Source organism: Oncorhynchus nerka, linkage group LG27 (genome assembly GCF_034236695.1).
Source record: "Oncorhynchus nerka isolate Pitt River linkage group LG27, Oner_Uvic_2.0, whole genome shotgun sequence".
Taxonomy (NCBI): domain Eukaryota; kingdom Metazoa; phylum Chordata; class Actinopteri; order Salmoniformes; family Salmonidae; genus Oncorhynchus; species Oncorhynchus nerka.
This window is the reverse complement of record NC_088422.1, coordinates 18,837,050-18,857,832: the sequence shown is the minus strand read 5'-3', so window position 1 is coordinate 18,857,832 and position 20,783 is coordinate 18,837,050. Positions and strand designations below refer to the sequence as shown.

At 44.5% G+C, this 20,783-nt stretch overlaps 1 protein-coding gene across 1 annotated transcript; it reads left to right on the top strand.

The window, feature by feature from the left end:
- Positions 1-1,419: 1,419 nt before the first annotated feature.
- On the top strand, positions 1,420-3,235 carry LOC135565099 (uncharacterized). Its single transcript, XM_065011134.1, has 3 exons — positions 1,420-1,423; positions 1,773-2,182; positions 2,762-3,235. Exons 1-3 carry the CDS (start codon positions 1,420-1,422, stop codon positions 3,233-3,235), a joined length of 888 nt encoding a protein of 295 aa, XP_064867206.1.
- Positions 3,236-20,783: the final 17,548 nt, after the last annotated feature.

Here is a 20,783-nt window from a genome sequence, read left to right as displayed (position 1 = left end):
GAATTTGCATTGATATTGTGTTCCTCATCTTTCCTTAAAAAAAGCTGCCATCTTAGTGAGTTTCTCTTTCATTGTTTTTGACAATTTGAGCTTCCCCATTCACTTTGACCATGCCTGAGTGGATGTTTCCCGATTTGACTAACAAAGCATAAATGTAATGTAGTCATGGGAACCGGGAAGCTGCTGCCTGTGCATCTGTGTGTCATCTTATTTAACCCGTGCTTTGATCTGATAGTACTGCAAACTCCCCCTCTAGTCATCCTTCTAATGACCATGTCAATACACATTAGCTAAATGTCTGAGTACCATGTCGTTTAGGTTATGGCCATGCACTTAATTACGTAGGCCTGAACATTAGGCATCAAAAACATGCTCTATCTAAAAAATGTATTTGACAAACCATGCTGTTGAGGTTCAGAAACCACATTTTCAGTCCTCAATGTCTGACGTGATTATGTTTACTGCCATCATCTAGACAATGTTTTGTTTCAAATAACCCCTCAGCAGCAACTAGGCTAGTCCACCATACTTTCTCAGACACTAGGCTGTTTTATCAATTTAACTTTAGAGTGCCGTAGATCTGTAGAAGCATAGAGGAGCTAAAAGGCCAAGTGTGATTAATTTTGACAGGAAGTGCAGGCCAGGTGTGAGGTGACATCGAATACCTTTCTCACCCGCAAGGCGGGTGTGATTGGCCTAGTGGCATACACTGTGCGACGGCCACATGCTAAGTTGGAGGAAGTTGCCTCAAGACACTGATCTTAGGGCAGTTTTGTGCCTTTCTCCCGAATAGTTAAGAATAGGATTTGGGTAGGTAAGCTGTTCTTTAATCTGCAACTTTTACCCGGAGTGACAGGCTTCAGAAGTGGGCGGTGGCCTCCTGTGGCGCTCCTCTCACCACTTCCTGTTGTGCCCTCTGGGCTTCTGTCTACCATGACCTTTCTTCCCACCACCACAATGTTGCTGCTCTGTCTGAGAGCTACTGACACACATACAGCATTAAGCATGTCTTGGTGTCACCACTCTTTTCATTGCTAAAGGTTCATTGCTAAAGGTTTTCTCTCTCTTTGACTCAATTTCTCTGTATCCCTCGTTCTCTCATCTCTCATTCCCCCTCAGAGAGAGAGCGAGAGAGAGTAAGTACTGGGTGACACTTTTTGGAGAAATGTTTTTTGGTCTGATGAAACAAAAATAGAACTGTTTGGCCATGATGACCATTGTTATTTTTGGAGGAAAAAGGGGGGCGCTTGCAAGCCGAAGAACACCATCCTAACCCTGATGCACGGGGGTGGCAGCATCATGTTGGGGGGTGCTTTGCTGCAGGAGGGACTGGTGCACTTTACAAAATAGACGGCATCAAGAGGCTATATTAAAGCAACATCTCAAGACATCAGTCAGGAAATTAAAGCTTGTTCGCAAATGGGTCTTGCAAATGGACAATGACTCCAAGCATACTTCCAAAATTGTGGTAAAATGGATTAAAGACAACAAAGTCAATGTATTGGAGTGGCCATCACAAAGACCTGACCTCAATCCTATAGAACATTTGTGGGCAGAACTGAAAAGCGTGTGCGAGCAAGGAGGCCTACAAACCTGACTCAGTTACACAAGCTCAGGAGGAATGGGCCAAAATTCCCCAAATGTATTGTGGGATGCTTGTGGAAGGCTACCTGAAATGTTTGACTCAAGTTAAACAATTTAAAGGCAATGCTACCAAGTGCTGTCTCGTCCCCTGCTTCTAGCCCCCTGCCGTCTCGCCCCCTGCTGTCTAGCCCCCTGCCGTCTCATCCCCTGCTGTCCTATCCTCCTGCTGTCTCGCCCCCTGCTGTCTCGTCCCCTGGAGTCTAGTCCCCTGCTGTCTAGCCCACTGCTGTCTCGTCCCCTGCTGTCTCGTCCCCTGCTGTCTAGCCCCCTGCTGTCTAGTCCCCTGCTGTCTAGCCCCCTGCTGTCTCGTCCCCTGCTGTCTCGCCCCCTGCTGTCTAGTCCACTGCTGTCTAGCCCCCTGCTGGCTCGTTTCCTGCTGTCTAACCCCCTGCTGTCTAGCACCCTGATGTCTCTCCCCCTGCTGTCTCGTCCCCTGCTGTCTCGTTCCCTGCTGTCTAGCCCCCTGCTGTCTAGCCCCCTGCTGTCTAGCCCACTGCTGTCTAGCCCCCTGCTGTCTCGTTTCCTGCTGTCTAGCCCAGTGCTAGCCCCTGCTGTCTAGCCCCCTGTTTTCTAGCCCCCTGAGTTTTCCCCCTGCTGTATAGCCCCCTGCGGTCTAGCCCCCTGCTGTCTCCCACTGCTGTCTAGCCCCCTGCTGTCTATCCCCCTGCTTTCTCCCAGTGCTGTCTAGCCCCCTGCTGTCTCGCCTCCTGTTGTCTATCCCAATGTGTCTATCCCCCTTCTGTATCCCAGTGCTGTCTAGCCCTCTGCTGTCTCACCCCCTGCTGTCTCACCACCTGCTGTCTCACCACCTGCTGTCTCACCACCTGCTGTCTCACCCACTGCTGTCTTGCCCTCTGCCATCTAGACCCCTGCTGACTCGCCCCCTACCGTCTTGCCCCCTGCCGTCTCGCCCCTGCTGTCTAGCCTGCTGCTGTCTCGCCCCTATTGTCGGGCCTCCTGTTCTCTAGCCCCCTGCTGTCTCGCCCCCTGTTGTCTAGCCCCCTGCTGTCTCGTCCCCTGTTGTTTAGCCCCCTGCTGTCTCGCACCCTGCTGTCTCGCCCCCTGCTGTCTCGTCCCCTGTTGTCTAGTCCCCTGCTGTCTCGTCCCTGTTGTCTAGCCCCTTGCTGTCTCGCCCCCTGCTGTCTCGTTCCTGTTGTCTATCCCCCTGCTGTCTCGCACCCTGCTATCTCGTCCCCTGCTGTCTCATCCCCTGCTGTCTCTTCCCCTGTTGTCTATCCCCCTGCTGTCTCATCCCCTGCTGTCTCGTCCCCTGCTGTCTATCCCCCTGCTGTCCCGTCCCCTGCTGTCTCGTCCCCTGCTGTCTCGTCCCCTGCTGTCTATCCCCTGCTGTCTCGTCCCCTGCTGTCTCGTCCCCTGCTGTCTATCCCCTGCTGTCTCACCCCCTGCTGTCTTTCCCCTGCTGTCTATCCCCCTGCTGTCTATCCCCCTGCTGTCTATCCCCCTGCTGTCTCACCCCTGCTGTCTCACCCCTGCTGTCTATCCCCCTGCTGTCTATCCCCCTGCTGCCGAGATCCCTGCTGTCTCGTCCCCTGCTGTCTCGTCCCCTGCTGTCTCATCCCCTGCTATCTAGCCCCCTGCTGTCTCGTTTCCTGCTGTCTGGCCCAGTGCTAGCCCCCTGCTCTCTAGCCCCCTGTTTTCTAGCCCCTGATTTCTCCCCCTGATATATATCCCCCTGCTGTCTCCCAGTTGTAGCTAGCTGCTGTCTCCCAGTCTGTCTATTCCCCTGCTGTCTATCCCCCTGCTTTCTCCCAGTGCAGTCTAGCCCCCTGCTGTCTCGCCTCCTGCCATCTCGCCCCCTGCTGTCTCACCCCCTGCTGTCTATCCCCTGCTGTCGAGATCCCCTGCTGTCTATCCCCCTGCTGTCTTTCCCCTGCTGTCTCACCCCCTGCTGTCTATCCCCCTGCTGTCTCGCCCACTGCTGTCTAGCCCCCTGCTGTCTCGCCCACTGCTGTCTAGCCCCCTGCTGTCTCGCCCACTGCTGTCTAGCCCCCTCAGCTCTAGCCCCCTGCTGTCTAGCCCCCTGCTGTCTCGCCCACTGCTGTCTAGCCCCCTGCTGTCTCGCCCACTGCTGTCTAAGCCCCCTGCTGTCTAGCCCCCTGCTGTCTCTCCCCCTGCTGTCTAGCCCCCTGCTGTCTCGCCACTGAGAGGGTTTGGATGTTCACGGGACGTTGTGAAAAGATATACCACCACTCAGGAGGCCATGGCCACCTCTCCTCCCATGGGTCAACTAGGGAGCCCTGAATGTGTTCATGAGTAAAGAAGGCATCGGTTTTGTCTTCCCTCTGTAACACAGAAGGCCAGTGAACTGTAAACCCGACAGCTTGATTTGACAAGCCCCCATGTAGAAGCCAGACAATTTTCTGATGCACGCACGCATGCACACACGCACACACAAATTCAATGCATCAACATGCACAACAAATAGATGCTTGAATGGACAACAAAGCCCCATGTATTTGTGGCTTGCACTTTGGCTAATGCTCCAGCAAACATGGTGAGACCTGGCATCCCCCAGGCCACCATGTGTAGTTTGGCCTGGTTTGGTGGTGTAATCTGGGGTAGCATAATCAGGATTTCCTATACCTGTGCCTGCGTGGTTGTGTCCTGTAGAGCCTCCCAGGTTGAAGATAATTAGATTCCAGGCAGGATCTGGCTAATCACCTTTCCCTGGAAGACGGACTGTGTGGAAGAGGACCAACACCTGCTGAGAAGTGGAGAACTCTCCACTCATTCTCACTGATGGATAGAGGAACTCATGAGTTAAAACCTGGAAGGGGTTAGTAGAGACTGAGAGAGCAGGGTGGTTGGATTCTGACAGGCAGCCAGAGGGTATGTGAAGGAGTGCGAGGGCAGACAGAGTTACCGTTCTGCTCTGTTTCACAGGAACTGGGTTGTCAGATGTGAATGGGCACTGATTTGAGAGTAGCAGGAGCTTGACAGTGCAGAGATGTTATCATTCATATTCAACACTGTATCAGAAGGCTTCATTCAGCAGACCTCTCCATTAAAGACATTTTGAAGCACCATTCAAGGTTGATTTCCATGGAATGGTCTCAATAGTAGCTACTACCAAGCAAAACATCCCTGGGATGATCCAGCTGGTGCATGGCAGAACTCAGTTAAGACTGGCAACATTCTGACATTCATCATACACTCTCTGGCATGTCTCTGACATCCTTCATGTCTGTTTTAAGTGCCTAGGTAAGTGGTGGACATCTGAAGGGGAATCCTCTATACACACAATGACACATCGTCTCCAAGCCTCTGGACCGCTGCCCTTGTCAGTTGCCTTATCCTCTCTAAATGAATGGGGGGCACCGGCACCAGGACACTGAATAATTCAGTCCATTAGCATAACACTTTAACAGAGACTGAGTGACGCACGAGGGTTGGCGTGAGAGAGGGTTTTTAGGGAGGAAACGACTTGGTTCTTCAACATTACTGTCCAGGGACCTATAAAAACGTGCCATGTCCAATGTTAACCGCCTGCTTAAAAATAAATGCTATGTGCACTTTCGATTACAGAATGAAGGAGTGCTATGAAACTTTAATCAGTAGGCTAGTCCTCCACCGACAAACGCATATGGATGAGTTCCTTCGATGTGTGTGCTGAAGAAGATCGTGCAAGGACAGATGGACATGTTCAAAAAGCCACTCTCACGCATGTGCGTGCGCACACACACACAAACACACACACACACAATGGCTCTCCGTCATGCATCCATAGCATTACATCTTACCTTCACATCCTGTTTGCTCATTTTTATCTTCATTGTTCATTGCCAAGACTGCTTTTGTTACCTACCGAAAGCAGAAAAGTATACTCAGTTAATACTCTACTACTGTATTCTCTACTACTGTACTCTCTACAAAACTCCACTACTGTATTCTCTACAACACTTTACTACTGTACTCTACTACTGAACTCTACTACTGTACCTTCTACTACTGTACTCTCTAGTACACTCTACTACTGTTCTCTCTTCTACACCCTACTACTGTATTCTACTACTGTACTCTCTACTACACTCTACTACTGTACTCTCTAGTACACCCAACTACTCTACTCTCCACTACTGTATTCTACCACCGTACTCTCTACTACAGTACTCTACTACTGTACTCTCTACTACACTCTACTACTGTATTCTACTACTGTACTCTCTGCTACTGTATTCTCTACAACACTTTACTACTGTACTCTCTACTACACTTCACTACTGTATTCTCTACTACTGTACTCTCTACCACTCTTATCTACTACTGTACTCTACTACTGTACTCCCTACTACTGTACTATACTACTGTAATATACTACTGTACACTCTACTACTGTAATCACTACTATAATATTCTACTGTACTCTCTACTACTGTACTCTCTACTGCACTCTACTACTGTACCTGCTACTACTGTGCTCTCTTCTACACTCTACTACTGTATTCTACTACTGTACTCTCTACTACACTCTACTACTGTATTCTACTACTGTACTCTCTGCTACTGTACTCTCTAGTACACTCAACTACTCTACTTTTCACTACTGTATTCTACTACTGTACTCTACTACTGCACTCTCTAGTACACTCAACTACTCTACTCTGCACTACTGTATTCTACTACTGTACTCTCTACTTCATTCTACTACTATACTCTCTGTATTCTACCACTGTACTACCTGCTAATGTACTCCCTACTACTGTACTCAACTACTGTACTCTACTACTGTATTCTCTACTACTGTATTATCTACAACACTCTACTACTGTACTCTATACTACACTTTACTACTGTACTCTACTACTGTATTCTCTACAACACTTTACTACTGTACTCTACGACTGTACCTGCTACTACTGTACTCTCTAGTACACTCTACTACTGTTCTCTCTTCTACACTCTACTACTGTATTCTACTACTGTACTCTCTACTACACTCTACTACTGTACTCGCTACTACTGTACTCTCTAGTATACTCAACTACTCTACTCGCCACTACTGTATTCTACTACTTTATTCTCTACTACAGTACTATACTACTGTACTCTCTACTACACTCTACTACTGTATTCTACTACTGTACTCTCTCTGCTACTGTATTCTCTACTACTGTACTCTCTACTACTGTACGCTACTACTGTACCTGCTACTACTGTACCTGCTACTACCGTACTCTCTAGTACACTCTACTACTGTATTCTACTACTGTACTCTCTAGTACACTCAATTACTCTACTCTCCACTACTGTATTATACTACTGTACTTTCTACTACAGTACTCTACTACTGTACTCTCTACTACACTCTACTACTGTACTCTCTGATACTGTATTCTCTAAAACACTTCACTACTGTACTCTCTACTACACTTCACTACTGTATTCTCTCCTACTGTACTCTCTACTACTCTATTCTACTACTGTACTCTCTACTGCTGTACTCTACTACTGTTCTCTCTACTACTGTACTATACTACTGTATTCTCTACTGCACTTTATTACTGTACTCTCCCCTACTGTACTCTTTGCTACTGTACTCTTTGCTACTGTACCCCCTACTACTGCACTATACTACTGTAATATACTACTGTACTATACTACTGTACTATCTACTACTGTAATCAGTACTATACTCTTCTACTGTACACTTTACTACTGTACTCTACTACTGTATTCTCTACTACTGTACTCTCTACTACTGTACTCTCTACTGCACTCTACTACTGTACCTGCTACTACTGTACTCTCTAGTACACTCTACTACTTTACTCTCTTCTACACTCTACTACTGTATTCTACTACTGTACTCTCTACTACTGTATTCTACTACTGTACTCTCTACTACACTCAACTACTCTACTCTCCACTATTGTATTCTATTACTGTACTCTCTAGTACACTCTACTACTGTACTCTCTTCTACACTCGACTACTGTATTCTACTACTGTACTCTCTACTACACTCTACTGCTGTATCCTACTACTGTACTCTCTACTACACTCTACTACTGTACTCTCTACTACTGTACTCTCTAGTACACTCAACTATTCTACTTTCCACTACTGTATTCTACTACTGTACTCTACTACTGCCCGCTCTAGTACACTCAACTACTCTACTCTCCACTACTGTATTCTACTACAGTACTCTACTACTGTACTCTCTACTACACTCTACTGCTGTATCCTACTACTGTACTCTCTACTACACTCTACTACTGTACTCTCTACTACTGTACTCTCTAGTACACTCAACTATTCTACTTTCCACTACTGTATTCTACTACTGTACTCTACTACTGCCCGCTCTAGTACACTCAACTACTCTACTCTCCACTACTGTATTCTACTACAGTACTCTACTACTGTACTCTCTTCTACACTCGACTACTGTATTCTACTACTGTACTCTCTACTACACTCTACTGCTGTATCCTACTACTGTACTCTCTACTACACTCTACTACTGTACTCTCTACTACTGTACTCTCTAGTACACTCAACTATTCTACTTTCCACTACTGTATTCTACTACTGTACTCTACTACTGCCCGCTCTAGTACACTCAACTACTCTACTCTCCACTACTGTATTCTACTACAGTACTCTACTACTGTATTCTCTACAACACTTAACTACTGTACTCTCTACTACACTTCACTACTGTATTCTCTACTACTGTATTCTCTACTACACTCTACTACTGTATTCTACTACTGTACTCTCTGCTACTGTATTCTCTACAACACTTAACTACTGTACTCTCTACTACACTTCACTACTGTATTCTCTACTACTGTATTCTCTACTACTGTACTCTCTACTACTCTATTCTACTACTGTACTCTACTACTGTACTCCCTACTACTGTACTATACTACTGTAATATACTACTGTACACTCTACTACTGTAATCACTACTATACTACTCTACTGTGCTCTCTACTACTGTACTCTCTACTGCGCTCTACTACTGTACCTGCTACTACTGTGCTCTCTTCTACACTCTACTACTGTATTCTATTACTGTACTCTCTACTACACTCTACTACTGTACCTGCTACTACTGTGCTCTCTTCTACACTCTACTACTGTACTCTACTACTGCACTCTCTAGTACACTCAACTACTCTACTCTGCACTACTGTATTCTACTACTGTACTCTCTACTTCATTCTACTACTATACTCTCTGTATTCTACCACTGTACTCCCTGCTAATGTACTCCCTACTACTGTACTCAACTACTGTACTCTACTACTGTATTCTCTACTACTGTATTCTCTACAACACTCTACTACTGTACTCTCTACTACACTTTACTACTGTACTCTACTACTGTACTCTACTACTGTACCTGCTACTACTGTACTCGCTAGTACACTCTACTACTGTTCTCTCTTCTACACTCTACTACTGTATTCTACTACTGTACTCGCTACTACTGTACTCTCTAGTATACTCAACTACTGTACTCGCCACTACTGTATTCTACTACTTTACTCTCTACTACAGTACTATACTACTGTACTCTCTACTACACTCTACTACTGTATTCTATTACTGTACTCTCTCTGCTACTGTGTTCTCTACTACTGTATTCTCTACTACTGTACTCTCTACTACTGTACGCTACTACTGTACCTGCTACTACTGTACCTGCTACTACCGTACTCTCTAGTACACTCTACTACTGTATTCTACTACTGTACTCTCTACTACTCTCTACTACTGTACTCTGTAGTACACTCAATTACTCTACTCTCCACTACTGTATTATACTACTGTACTTTCTACTACAGTACTCTACTACTGTACTCTCTACTACACTCTACTACTGTATTCTACTACTGTACTCTCTGATACTGTATTCTCTAAAACACTTTACTACTGTACTCTCTACTACACTTCACTACTGTACTCTCTACTACACTTCACTACTGTATTCTCTCCTACTGTACTCTCTACTACTCTATTCTACTACTGTACTCTACTAGTGTACTCTCTCCTGCTGTACTCTACTACTGTTATCTCTACTACTGTACTATACTAAGGTATTCTCTACTGCACTTTATTACTGTACTCTCCCCTACTGTACTATACTACTGTACTCTTTGCTACTGTACCCCCTACTACTGCACTATACTACTGTAATATACTACTGTACTATCTACTGTAATCACTACTATACTCTTCTACTGTACTCTCTACTACACTTTACTACTGTACTCTACTACTGTATTCTCTACTACTGTATTCTCTACAACACTTTACTACTGTACTCTCTACTACACTTCACTACTGTATTCTCTACTACTGTATTCTCTACTACTGTACTCTCTACTACTCTATTCTACTACTGTACTCTACTACTGTACTCCCTACTACTGTACTATACTACTGTAATATACTACTGTACACTCTACTACTGTATTCTACTACTGTACTCTCTACTACACTCAACTACTCTACTCTCCACTATTGTATCTACTACTGTACTCTCTAGTACACCCTACTACTGTACTCTCTTCTACACTCTACTACTGTATTCTACTACTGTACTCTCTACTACACTCTACTACTGTATCCTACTACTGTACTCTCTACTACACTCTACTACTGTACTCTCTACTACTGTACTCTCTAGTACACTCAACTACTCTACTTTCCACTACTGTAATCTACTACTGCCCGCTCTAGTACACTCAACTACTCTACTCTCCACTACTGTATTCTACTACAGTACTCTACTACTGTACTCTCTACTACTGTACTCTCTAGTACACTCAACTACTCTACTTTCCACTACTGTAATCTACTACTGTACTCTACTACTGCCCGCTCTAGTACACTCAACTACTCTACTCTCTACTATAGTACTATACTACTGTACTCTGTACTACACTCTACTACTGTATTCTACTACTGTACTCTCTGCTACTGTATTCTCTACAACACTTTACTACTGTACTCTCTACTACACTTCACTACTGTATTCTCTACTACTGTACTCTCTACTACTCTATTCTACTACTGTACTCTACTACTGTACTCCCTACTACTGTACTATACTACTGTAATATACTACTGTACACTCTACTACTGTAATCACTACTATACTATTCTACTGTACTCTCTACTACTGTACTCTCTACTGCACTCTACTACTGTACCTGCTACTACTGTGCTCTCTTCTACACTCTACTACTGTATTCTACTACTTTACTCTCTACTACACTCTACTACTGTATTCTACTACTGTACTCTCTACTACTGTACTCTCTAGTACACTCAACTACTCTACTTTCCACTACTGTATTCTACTACTGTACTCTACTACTGCACTCTCTAGTACACTCAAATACTCTACTCTGCACTACTGTATTCTACTACTGTACTCTCTACTTCATTCTACTACTATACTCTCTACTACACTCTACTGCTGTATTCTACTACCGTACTCTCTGTATTCTACCACTGTACTCCCTGCTAATGTACTCCCTACTACTGTACTCAACTACTGTACTCTACTACTGTATTCTCTACTACTGTATTCTCTACAACACTCTACTACTGTACTCTCTACTACACTTTACTACTGTACTCTACTACTGTATTCTCTACAACTGTATTCTCTACAACACTTTACTACTGTACTCTACTACTGTACTCTACTACTGTACCTGCTACTACTGTACTCTCTAGTACACTCTATTACTGTTCTCTATTCTACACTCTACTACTGTATTATACTACTGTACTCTCTACTACACTCTACTACTGTACTCTCTAGTATACTCAACTACTCTACTCACCACTACTGTATACTACTACTTTACTCTCTACTACAGTACTCTACTACTGTACTCTCTACTACACTCTACTACTGTATTCTACTACTGTACTCTCTGCTACTGTATTCTCTACTACTGTATTCTCTACTACAGTACTCTACTACCGTACTCTCTAGTACACTCTACTACTGTATTCTACTACTGTACTCTACTACTGTACCTGCTACTACTGTACTCTCTAGTACACTCTATTACTGTTCTCTATTCTACACTCTACTACTGTATTATACTACTGTACTCTCTACTACACTCTACTACTGTACTCTCTAGTATACTCAACTACTCTACTCACCACTACTGTATACTACTACTTTACTCTCTACTACAGTACTCTACTACTGTACTCTCTACTACACTCTACTACTGTATTCTACTACTGTACTCTCTGCTACTGTATTCTCTACTACTGTATTCTCTACTACAGTACTCTACTACCGTACTCTCTACTACACTCTACTACTGTATTCTACTACTGTACTCTCTGCTACTGTATTCTCTACTACTGTATTCTCTACTACAGTACTCTACTACCGTACTCTCTAGTACACTCTACTACTGTATTCTACTACTGTACTCTACTACTGTACCTGCTACTACTGTACTCTCTAGTACACTCTACTACTGTTCTCTCTTCTACACTCTACTACTGTACTCTCTACTACACTCTACTACTGTACTCTCTACTACTGTACTCTCTAGTACACTCAATTACTCTACTCTCCACTACAGTATTATACTACTGTACTTTCTACTACAGTACTCTACTACTGTACTCTCTACTACACTCTACTACTGTATTCTACTACTGTACTCTCTGATACTGTACTCTCTACTACACTTCACTACTGTACTCTCTACTACACTTCACTACTGTATTCTCTACTACTGTACTCTCTACTACTCTATTCTACTACTGTACTATACCACTGTACTCTCTACTACTGTACTATACTATTGTATTCTCTACTGCACTTTATTACTGTACTCTCCCCTACTGTACTATACTACTGTACTCTTTGCTACTGTACCCCCTACTACTGCACTATACTACTGCACTATACTACTGTACTATACTACTGTACTATCTACTACTGTAATCACTACTATACTCTTCTACTGTACTCTCTACTACACTTTACTACTGTATTCTCTACTACTGTATTCTCTACTACTGTACTCTCTACTACTATACTCTCTACTGCACTCTGCTACTGTACCTGCTACTACTGTACTCTCTAGTACACTCTACTACTTTACTCTCTTCTACACTCTACTACTGTATTCTACTACTGTACTCTCTACTACTGTATTCTACTACTGTACTCTCTACTATACTCAACTACTCTACTCTCCACTACCTTATTCTACTACTGTACTCTCTAGTGCACTCTACTACTGTACTCTCTTCTACACTCTACTACTGTATTCTACTACTGCACTCTCTACTACACTCTACTACTGTATTCTACTACTGTACTCTCTACTACTGTACTCTCTAGTACACTCAACTACTCTACTTTCCACTACTGTATTCTACTACTGTACTCTACTACTGCCCTCTCTAGTACACTCAACTACTCCACTCTCCACTGTCTACTGTATTCTACCACTGTACTCAACTACTGTACTCTAGTACTCTGTAATACTGTGCTCTCTACTATTCTACTATCTAATACTATATTCTACTACTTTACTCTCTACTACTCTACTCTCTACTACTGTACTATACTACTGTACTCTCTACTACACTCTACTACTGTACTCTTTACTACTTTACTCTCTACTACTGTACACTCTACTACTGTACTTTTTACTACTGTGCTCTTTACTACTGTACTCTCTACCACTGTACTCAACTACTGTACTCTAGTACTCTGTACTACTGTGCTCTCTACTATTCTACTATCTAATACTATATTCTACTACTTTACTCTCTACTACTCTACTCTCTACTACTGTACTATACTACTGTACTCTCTACTACACTCTACTACTGTACTCTTTACTACTGTACTCTCTACTACTGTACACTCTACTACTGTACTTTTTACTACTGTACTCTCTACCACTGTACTCTAGTACTCTGTACTACTGTGCTCTCTGCTATTCTACTATCTAACACTATATTCTACTACTTTACTCTCTACTACTCTACTCTCTACTACTGTACTATACTACTGTACTCTCTACTACACTCTACTACTGTACTCTTTACTACTGTACTCTCTACTACTGTACACTCTACTACTGTACTTTTTACTACTGTGCTCTTTACTACTGTACTCTCTACTACTGTATTCTACTACTGTACTCTCTACTACACTTTGCTACTGCACTCGCTACTACTGGACTCTACTACTATACTATCTACTTCATTCTACTACTGTATTTTCTACTACTGTACTCTCTACTACACTCTACTACTGTATTCTACTACTTTTATCTCTACTACTGTATTCTACTACTGAACTCTCTACTACTCAATCAATCAATCAAATGTATTTGTAAAGCACTTTTTACATCAGCCGATGTCACAAAGTGCTGAATAGAAACCCAGCCTAAAACACCAAACAGCAAGCAATGAAGATGTAGAAGCACAGTGGCTAGGAAAAACTCCCTAGAAAGGCAGGAACCTAGAGAGGAACCAGGCTCTGAGGGGTGGCCAGTACTCTTCTGGCTGTGCTGGGTGGATATTATAACAGAACATGGCCAAGATGTTCAAACGTTCATAGATGACCAGGAGGGTCAAATAATAATAATAATCAGTGGTTAAAGAGGGTGCAACCGGTCAGCACCTCAGGAGTAAATGTCAGTTGGCTTTTCATAGCCGAGCATTCAGAGTTAGAGACAGCAGGTGCCGTAGAGCGAGAGAGTCAAAAAGCAGCAGGTCCGGGACAAGGTAGGACGTCCGGTGAACAGGTCAGGGCTCCATAGCCGCAGGCAGAACATTTGAAACTGGAGCAGCAGCACGACCACATGGACTGGGGACAGCAAGGAGTCATGAGGCCAGGTAGTCCTGAGGCATGGTCCCAGGCTCAGGTCCTCCGGGAGGAGAGGGAGAGAAAGAGAATTAGAGGGAGCATACTTAAATTCATACAGGACACCAGATGAGACAGGATAAATACTCCAAATATAACAGACTGACCCTAGCCCCCCGACACATAAACTACTGCAGCATAAATACTGGAGGATGAGACAGGAGGGGTCGGGAGACACTGTGGCCCTGTCCAACGATACCCCCGGACAGGGCCAACCAGGCAGGATATAACCACACCCACTTTGCCAAAGCACAGCCCCCACACCACTAGAGGCCTCACTTCGCTCACCAGGGGGTGGGAACAGTTCCTTCTGTCCCTCACATGCCTCAACAGCAAGACCTGTGTGTGTGTGTGTGTGTGTGTGTGTGTGTGTGTGTGTGTGTGTGTGTGTGTGTGTGAAAGAGAGAAATTAGGAATAAGGGTGTCTCTGACACGTATATGGGCCTGTAAATGTATAGTTTTTAATATACTGTGTACGCGTGTGAGTTCATGAATTTATGAGTGTGTACTATTGTGTGAGTGTGTACTACTGTGTGAGTGTATTACTGTGTGAGTATATTACTGTGTGAGTGTGTACTACTGTGTGAGTGTGTACTACTGTGTGAGTGTGTACTACTGTGTGAGTGTGTACTACTGTGTGAGTGTATATTACTGTGTGAGTGTGTACTACTGTTACGGTGTAAGTGTGTACTAATGTGTGATTTGTGTATTACTGTGTGAGGGTGTATAACTGTGTGAGTGTGTATTATTGCGTGAGTGGTCCCCACTCTCCTAATTGGGTTTGTGGAAGCCCTCTACTGCTGCTCTATCACAGAGGCCCCGCACTCCTTGTGTCATACAGATATGATTGTGTCGGAGAACGTAAGGCGCAGGCTGCTGCTCCACACCTCCCACAATCTCCTGAGGGGATGGGGGAAGCAGATGGGGATACTTCTGTGTTATTAGTGGATCACCGGAGTGTGTGTGTGTGTGTGTGTGTGTGTGTGTGTGTGTGTGTGTGTGTGTGTGTGTGTGTGTGTGTGTGTGTGTGTGTGCGCGTGCGTGCGTGCATCCAGTCCAAGCGATTAGACAAAATGTCTCTAATATAATTATGCTTTTTCTGATGGACACCGCAAACCTCTGTTCAGCCATTTTGTCTTCTCCTGACATACACATTGTAAGTTTCAGTGAGTTTGAGCAGAAGGAATCTCCCTGTAAAGTACACCCACTTTCACTGGGCAGACTGGACAGCTGTTTCTCTTTTTTGGGAAGGGGGTTGGCGGGAGGATTGCAGCTGCCACTCGATGGCACATATGGGCAGCAGGGTGGTGGGACCGGGTAGAGGGGGAGGCACATGGCTCCCCCAGTCAGTCACCCCTATGAGAGGGACGACAGATTGGAGGAACTGGGCTGAGGTCCACTAGGCATCTGCTTCAGTGTGTGGTACGAAAGAGGACACTGTCCAAATACAGAAAGAGAGAGCAAAAGAGAAAAAGGAAGAGAGGTTGTGACAGCAGAGGAGGCTGTTTTACAGTCAGAGAGCCGCACTAGGCAGAACAAGGCCTGTTACAGTTAAAGTTGGAAGTTTACATACACCTTAGCCAAATACATTCAAACTCAGTTTTCTTTTTTTTTTTTTTTTTTTTTTTACAATTCCTGACATTTAATCCAAGTAAAAAGGATCTGTCTTCTGTCAGTTAGGATCACCACTTTATTTTAAGAATGTGAAATGTCAGAATAATAGTAGAGAGAATGATTTATTTCAGTTTTTATTTATTTCATCACATCCCCAGTGGGTCAGAAGTTTACATACACTACATTAGTATTTGGTAGCATTGCCTTTAAATTGTTTAACTTGGGTCAAACGTTTCGGGTAGCCTTCCACAAGCTTCCCATAATAAGTTGGGAGAATTTTGGCCCATTCCTCCTGACAGAGCTGGTGTAACCGAGTCAGGTTTGTAGGCCTCCTTGCTCGCACACGCTTTTTCAGTTCTGCCCACAAATGTTAAAACATTTTGCCACAACTTTGGAAGTATGCTCTCTGCATGTCGTCCAGTCCCGCTCCATGGCAGGAGCCTCCCTCTACGCCGGTGCTCAGTCCAAGCACGGCGTTCAGTCCCGCTCCATGGCAGGAGCCTCCCTCTACGCCGGTGCTCAGTCCAAGCACGGCGTTCAGTCCCGCTCCATGGCAGGAGCCTCCCTCTGCGCCGGTGCCCAGTCCAGGCATGGCGTTCAGTCCCGCTCCAGGGCCGGAGATTTCCTCTGCGCCGGTGCCCAGTCCGGGCACGGCGTTCTACCCGGCTCCATGGCTAGTCACACTAGTCACTAGTCACTAGACACTAGTCACCCCCCCTTCCCTGCCCAGTTGGTTTCAGGTTTTGCGTCCGGAGTCCGCACCTTACTGTCATGCCCTGACCATAGAGAGCCTTTTAATTCTCTATTTTCATTAGGTCGGGGTGTGACTAGGGGGGGGGGGATGTTCCTATCTAGGTGTTTTATTTCTATGTTGGCCTGGTATGGTGCCCAATTAGGCAGCCATTTCCCCACTGTTTTGTGGGATCTTGTTTTGAGTTAGTGCACGTAGCACCTCTGATGTTACGGTTCGTTGTTTGTTTCCTTTTGTTTTGTAAGTTTCACACAAATAAACATGTGGAACTCAGAGCCTGCTGCGCCTTGGTCCGTCTCTCCACACAACCGTGACAATTACCCTGTACTTAGACTGTACTCCAGGTTACTTAAGGTTAGGGTTATGATGGCTGAAGTAGAGAAGAATGCATGTATGCTTAGTATTTATGTTTGAATATGTTTATAATTGTAAGAGTGTGTGTGCGTGCGTGTGTGCTGTATGTATATATGTATTTCCTCTAATATTTAGCATGGCGGCATGTCTTATAACCTACCCTGTTTGAAAATGCTGTTGTCCAGATGGACTCTTATGGGAAGTCAGAGCACTCAAGCACGAATAGAATGATATCTGATACCAATCCATAGCCAAACAGACTACTCTCCCATCTAATGGAGTAAAGCAATAAGCCACTGAACTAGTCAGATGCAAGCTTTATGGATTAGCTTTCCACTGATTTTTACTATTTTGCCGTGACCCAACTGTCCGAGGGTATCTCAGGGGGAGTTGGGATATACAAAAAACACTTTCTAATTCACACATGTCCCTTAATACACACTTGAATATGTGTGAAATAGGACAAATATAAAATAGAAGCACTCACCAAATTATTGTTTATTATTATCATTATTTCGAGGTACTAAGTATGATTTTGACACTGAAACTTTCAGAGTTAAGTACTGTGCATGGCTTTCCATCTTTGAGTTGTATTACAACCCAATTTGATTCCTCATGTAGGATCAATATGTGGAAGAAACACACACACACACACACTTGAGGTTGATGGCATTATCAGATGATATCACCCTGGCATCGCTAGTCAGGGCGGTTCCTCTTCCCGTCTGGAGATGTCATGGGAGATGGACAGCAGCACTATGGGGGCTAATGACAGGGGTCATTATGAAAAGCACTTCCTGCTAAATGTTTACTATGCACAAATATCAGCACTGATATTGTTGATTCATTCACAGAAAGAGCAAGATCGAGAGGGAGAGAGGGAGCATTTGTCCTAGCAGGCCCAGAGCAAAAATGTATCATCTTATATGTAGCTCACATATGACAGAGAAAATGATGACCCCCTCTGAGATGCAGCAAACGGTGACTCGTGGTCGATACAGTTTCAATGAGGCTATTGCATTCATCAGGAGCAGCTGACAACAGGAGCCGGCCTGCTTCACCAACCAGTCAATTAGGAGGCTCTGTGAGCAACAATTGTGACATCATCCCCCACAACAGGCTGATGATGTCATGATGTCATCTCCCCTGTGCTCAGACATCTCAGCACGAGTCAATGGCTTCTCACTGGTCAAGGGAGCAACTATCCCTCCTTCTTTCCTCTCTCTCTCATTTTTTCTGAACACATCTTTCTAAATCTCTGTTTCTCTCCCTCTCTCCTTCCATTTCTCTCTCCATCCCCTCTACCTCTCCACACACACCTCCCATCTTCCCCTCAACTCTCTTTTCCCTCCAGTCCCCTCTGGCCACAGTGCAATGTGCATTGCAATCTGCGGCCCATCCACCTCCTGCCCCCACTACCCCTACCTCCTGCCCCTACCTCTCCCTCCTGCTTTTAGGCCCTTGTGTTTTATTCATGACCTCCATATGGCTCCTGTCAAGTCACATCAGGTCCACAGGAAGGCAGAGTGTAAATAATGGAGAGTCCCCAAAGAGATGTTCAACGCTGGCCATCCCGGCTCTCCGGCACACTCTCTTGTAGAGGGGGACGGAAGCAACACTCTCCCTCTGTCTCTCTCTTTCTCGCTCTCTTTCTTTCTTTCTCTCCCTCTCTGCCCATCTCTCTCTTTCGGTCCCCCTTTTCTCTCTCCCCCTCTCCCCCTTTCTCTTGTTCTCTCGTTCTCTCTCCCCCTTTCTCTTGTTCTCTCTCCACCATTCTCTCTTTCTCTCTCTCTCTCTTTCTCATTCTCTTTCTCGCTCTCTCTCGTTCTCTCTACACCTCTCTCTCTCTCTCTCTACACCCCTCTCTCTCTCTCTCTCTCTCTCTCTCTCTCTCTCTCTCTCCTCATTCTCTCTCTTCTCCCATTCTCTCGTTCTCTCTACCCCCTCTCTTTCTCTCTCTTCTCTGATTCTTTCTATCCCTCTCTCTTATCTTGTTCTCGCTACCCCTCTCTCTCTCTTCTCTCATTCTCTCTACCCCTCTCTCTCTTCTCTTTCTCTCTAGCCTCTCTCTCGTTCTCTTGTTCTCTCTACCCCTCTCTACCCCCTCTCTCTCATTCTCTCGTTCTCTCTACCTCCCTCTCTCGTTCTCTCGTTGTCTCTACCCCCTCTCTCTATTGTTCTCTCGTTCTCTTCACACCCCCCTCTCTCGTTCTCTCTCTCTCTCTCTCTCTCTCTCTCTCTCTCTCTACCCCCTCTCTTCCTCTCTCATTCTCTTGTTCTCTCTACCCCTCTCTCTCCCATTCTCTCTCTTCCCTCGTTCTCTCTACCCCCTCTCTTTCTCTCTCCTCTCTCATCCTCTCTACCCCTCTTTCTCTCTCTCTCTCTCGCTCTCTCTCTCTCTCCCTCTCTCTCTCTCTCTCTCTACCCCTCTCTCTATTCTCTCATTCTCTCTACCCCTCTCTCTCTCTTCTCTCGTTCTCTCTACTCCCTCTCTCTCTCGTTCTCTCTAACCCTCTCTCTCTCTCGTTCTCTCGTTCTCTCTAACTCTCTCTCGTTCTCTCTACCCCCCTACTCTCGTTCTCTCCACCCCTCTCTTTCTCTCTCATTCTCTTGTTCTATAATATATAGAGTGAAGTTTAACCTGGGATGTGTAGACATAACGAAATCCCCTTATATAAGAAGATTGTGGGCCTATAAAATACCTACTGTGCGACATCTCTGTGTACATATTTTCACTGTCTCAGATCTCGTATAGAGTAATGGCTGTGTCTGTAGAAGGCAGGTAGCCTAGAGGATTAAGAGGCGAGCCAGCAACTGGAGGGTTGCTGGTATTAAATCGCAGATGCCATCGCTTGCCGTTGTGCCCTTGAGCAAGGCACTTAACCCCCAACAACAACTGCTCCATGGGCGCTGTAGTATGGCAGTCCTACACTCCAACCTGATCTTAAGCTTCTCTCTCTCTCTCTCTCTCTCTCTCTCTCTCTCTCTCTCTCTCTCTCGGCATGTGATAATACGGTCCTGTGTGTCACAATCTAAATCAACAGACACATGTTGTGTGCAGACATGCACTAATTCCCACACCAGAGACACACACACACTGACACACATCTATTTGTGTCACATTCTGTATCTATGTCACGTGTATAATACACACACATCCACAAACATTGGAAAGTAGCTGAAATATAACATTGCATATAAAACACTATCTCTTGCATACATTAGATAAAGTAATGCCATGCCATGTCATAAACTAAAAAAATCAGCTTATTGTGTCATTGTCAACACACATAGCTTAATGTATTCACTATACTAGTTTTATTTTTTAGAAGTGTTTTTAAAATATAGTTTTTGCACAAAAGAAAACAAGTAATAGACAACAATACAGATAAATAATCAAATAAAACAATGTGCAGGTTGGAAGCCCAAGGGTTTATTTATAAAAAAACACAACACAAAAAAACAATATTCATTACAAAAATATGTCTTGGTTTTTTAAAACAGATA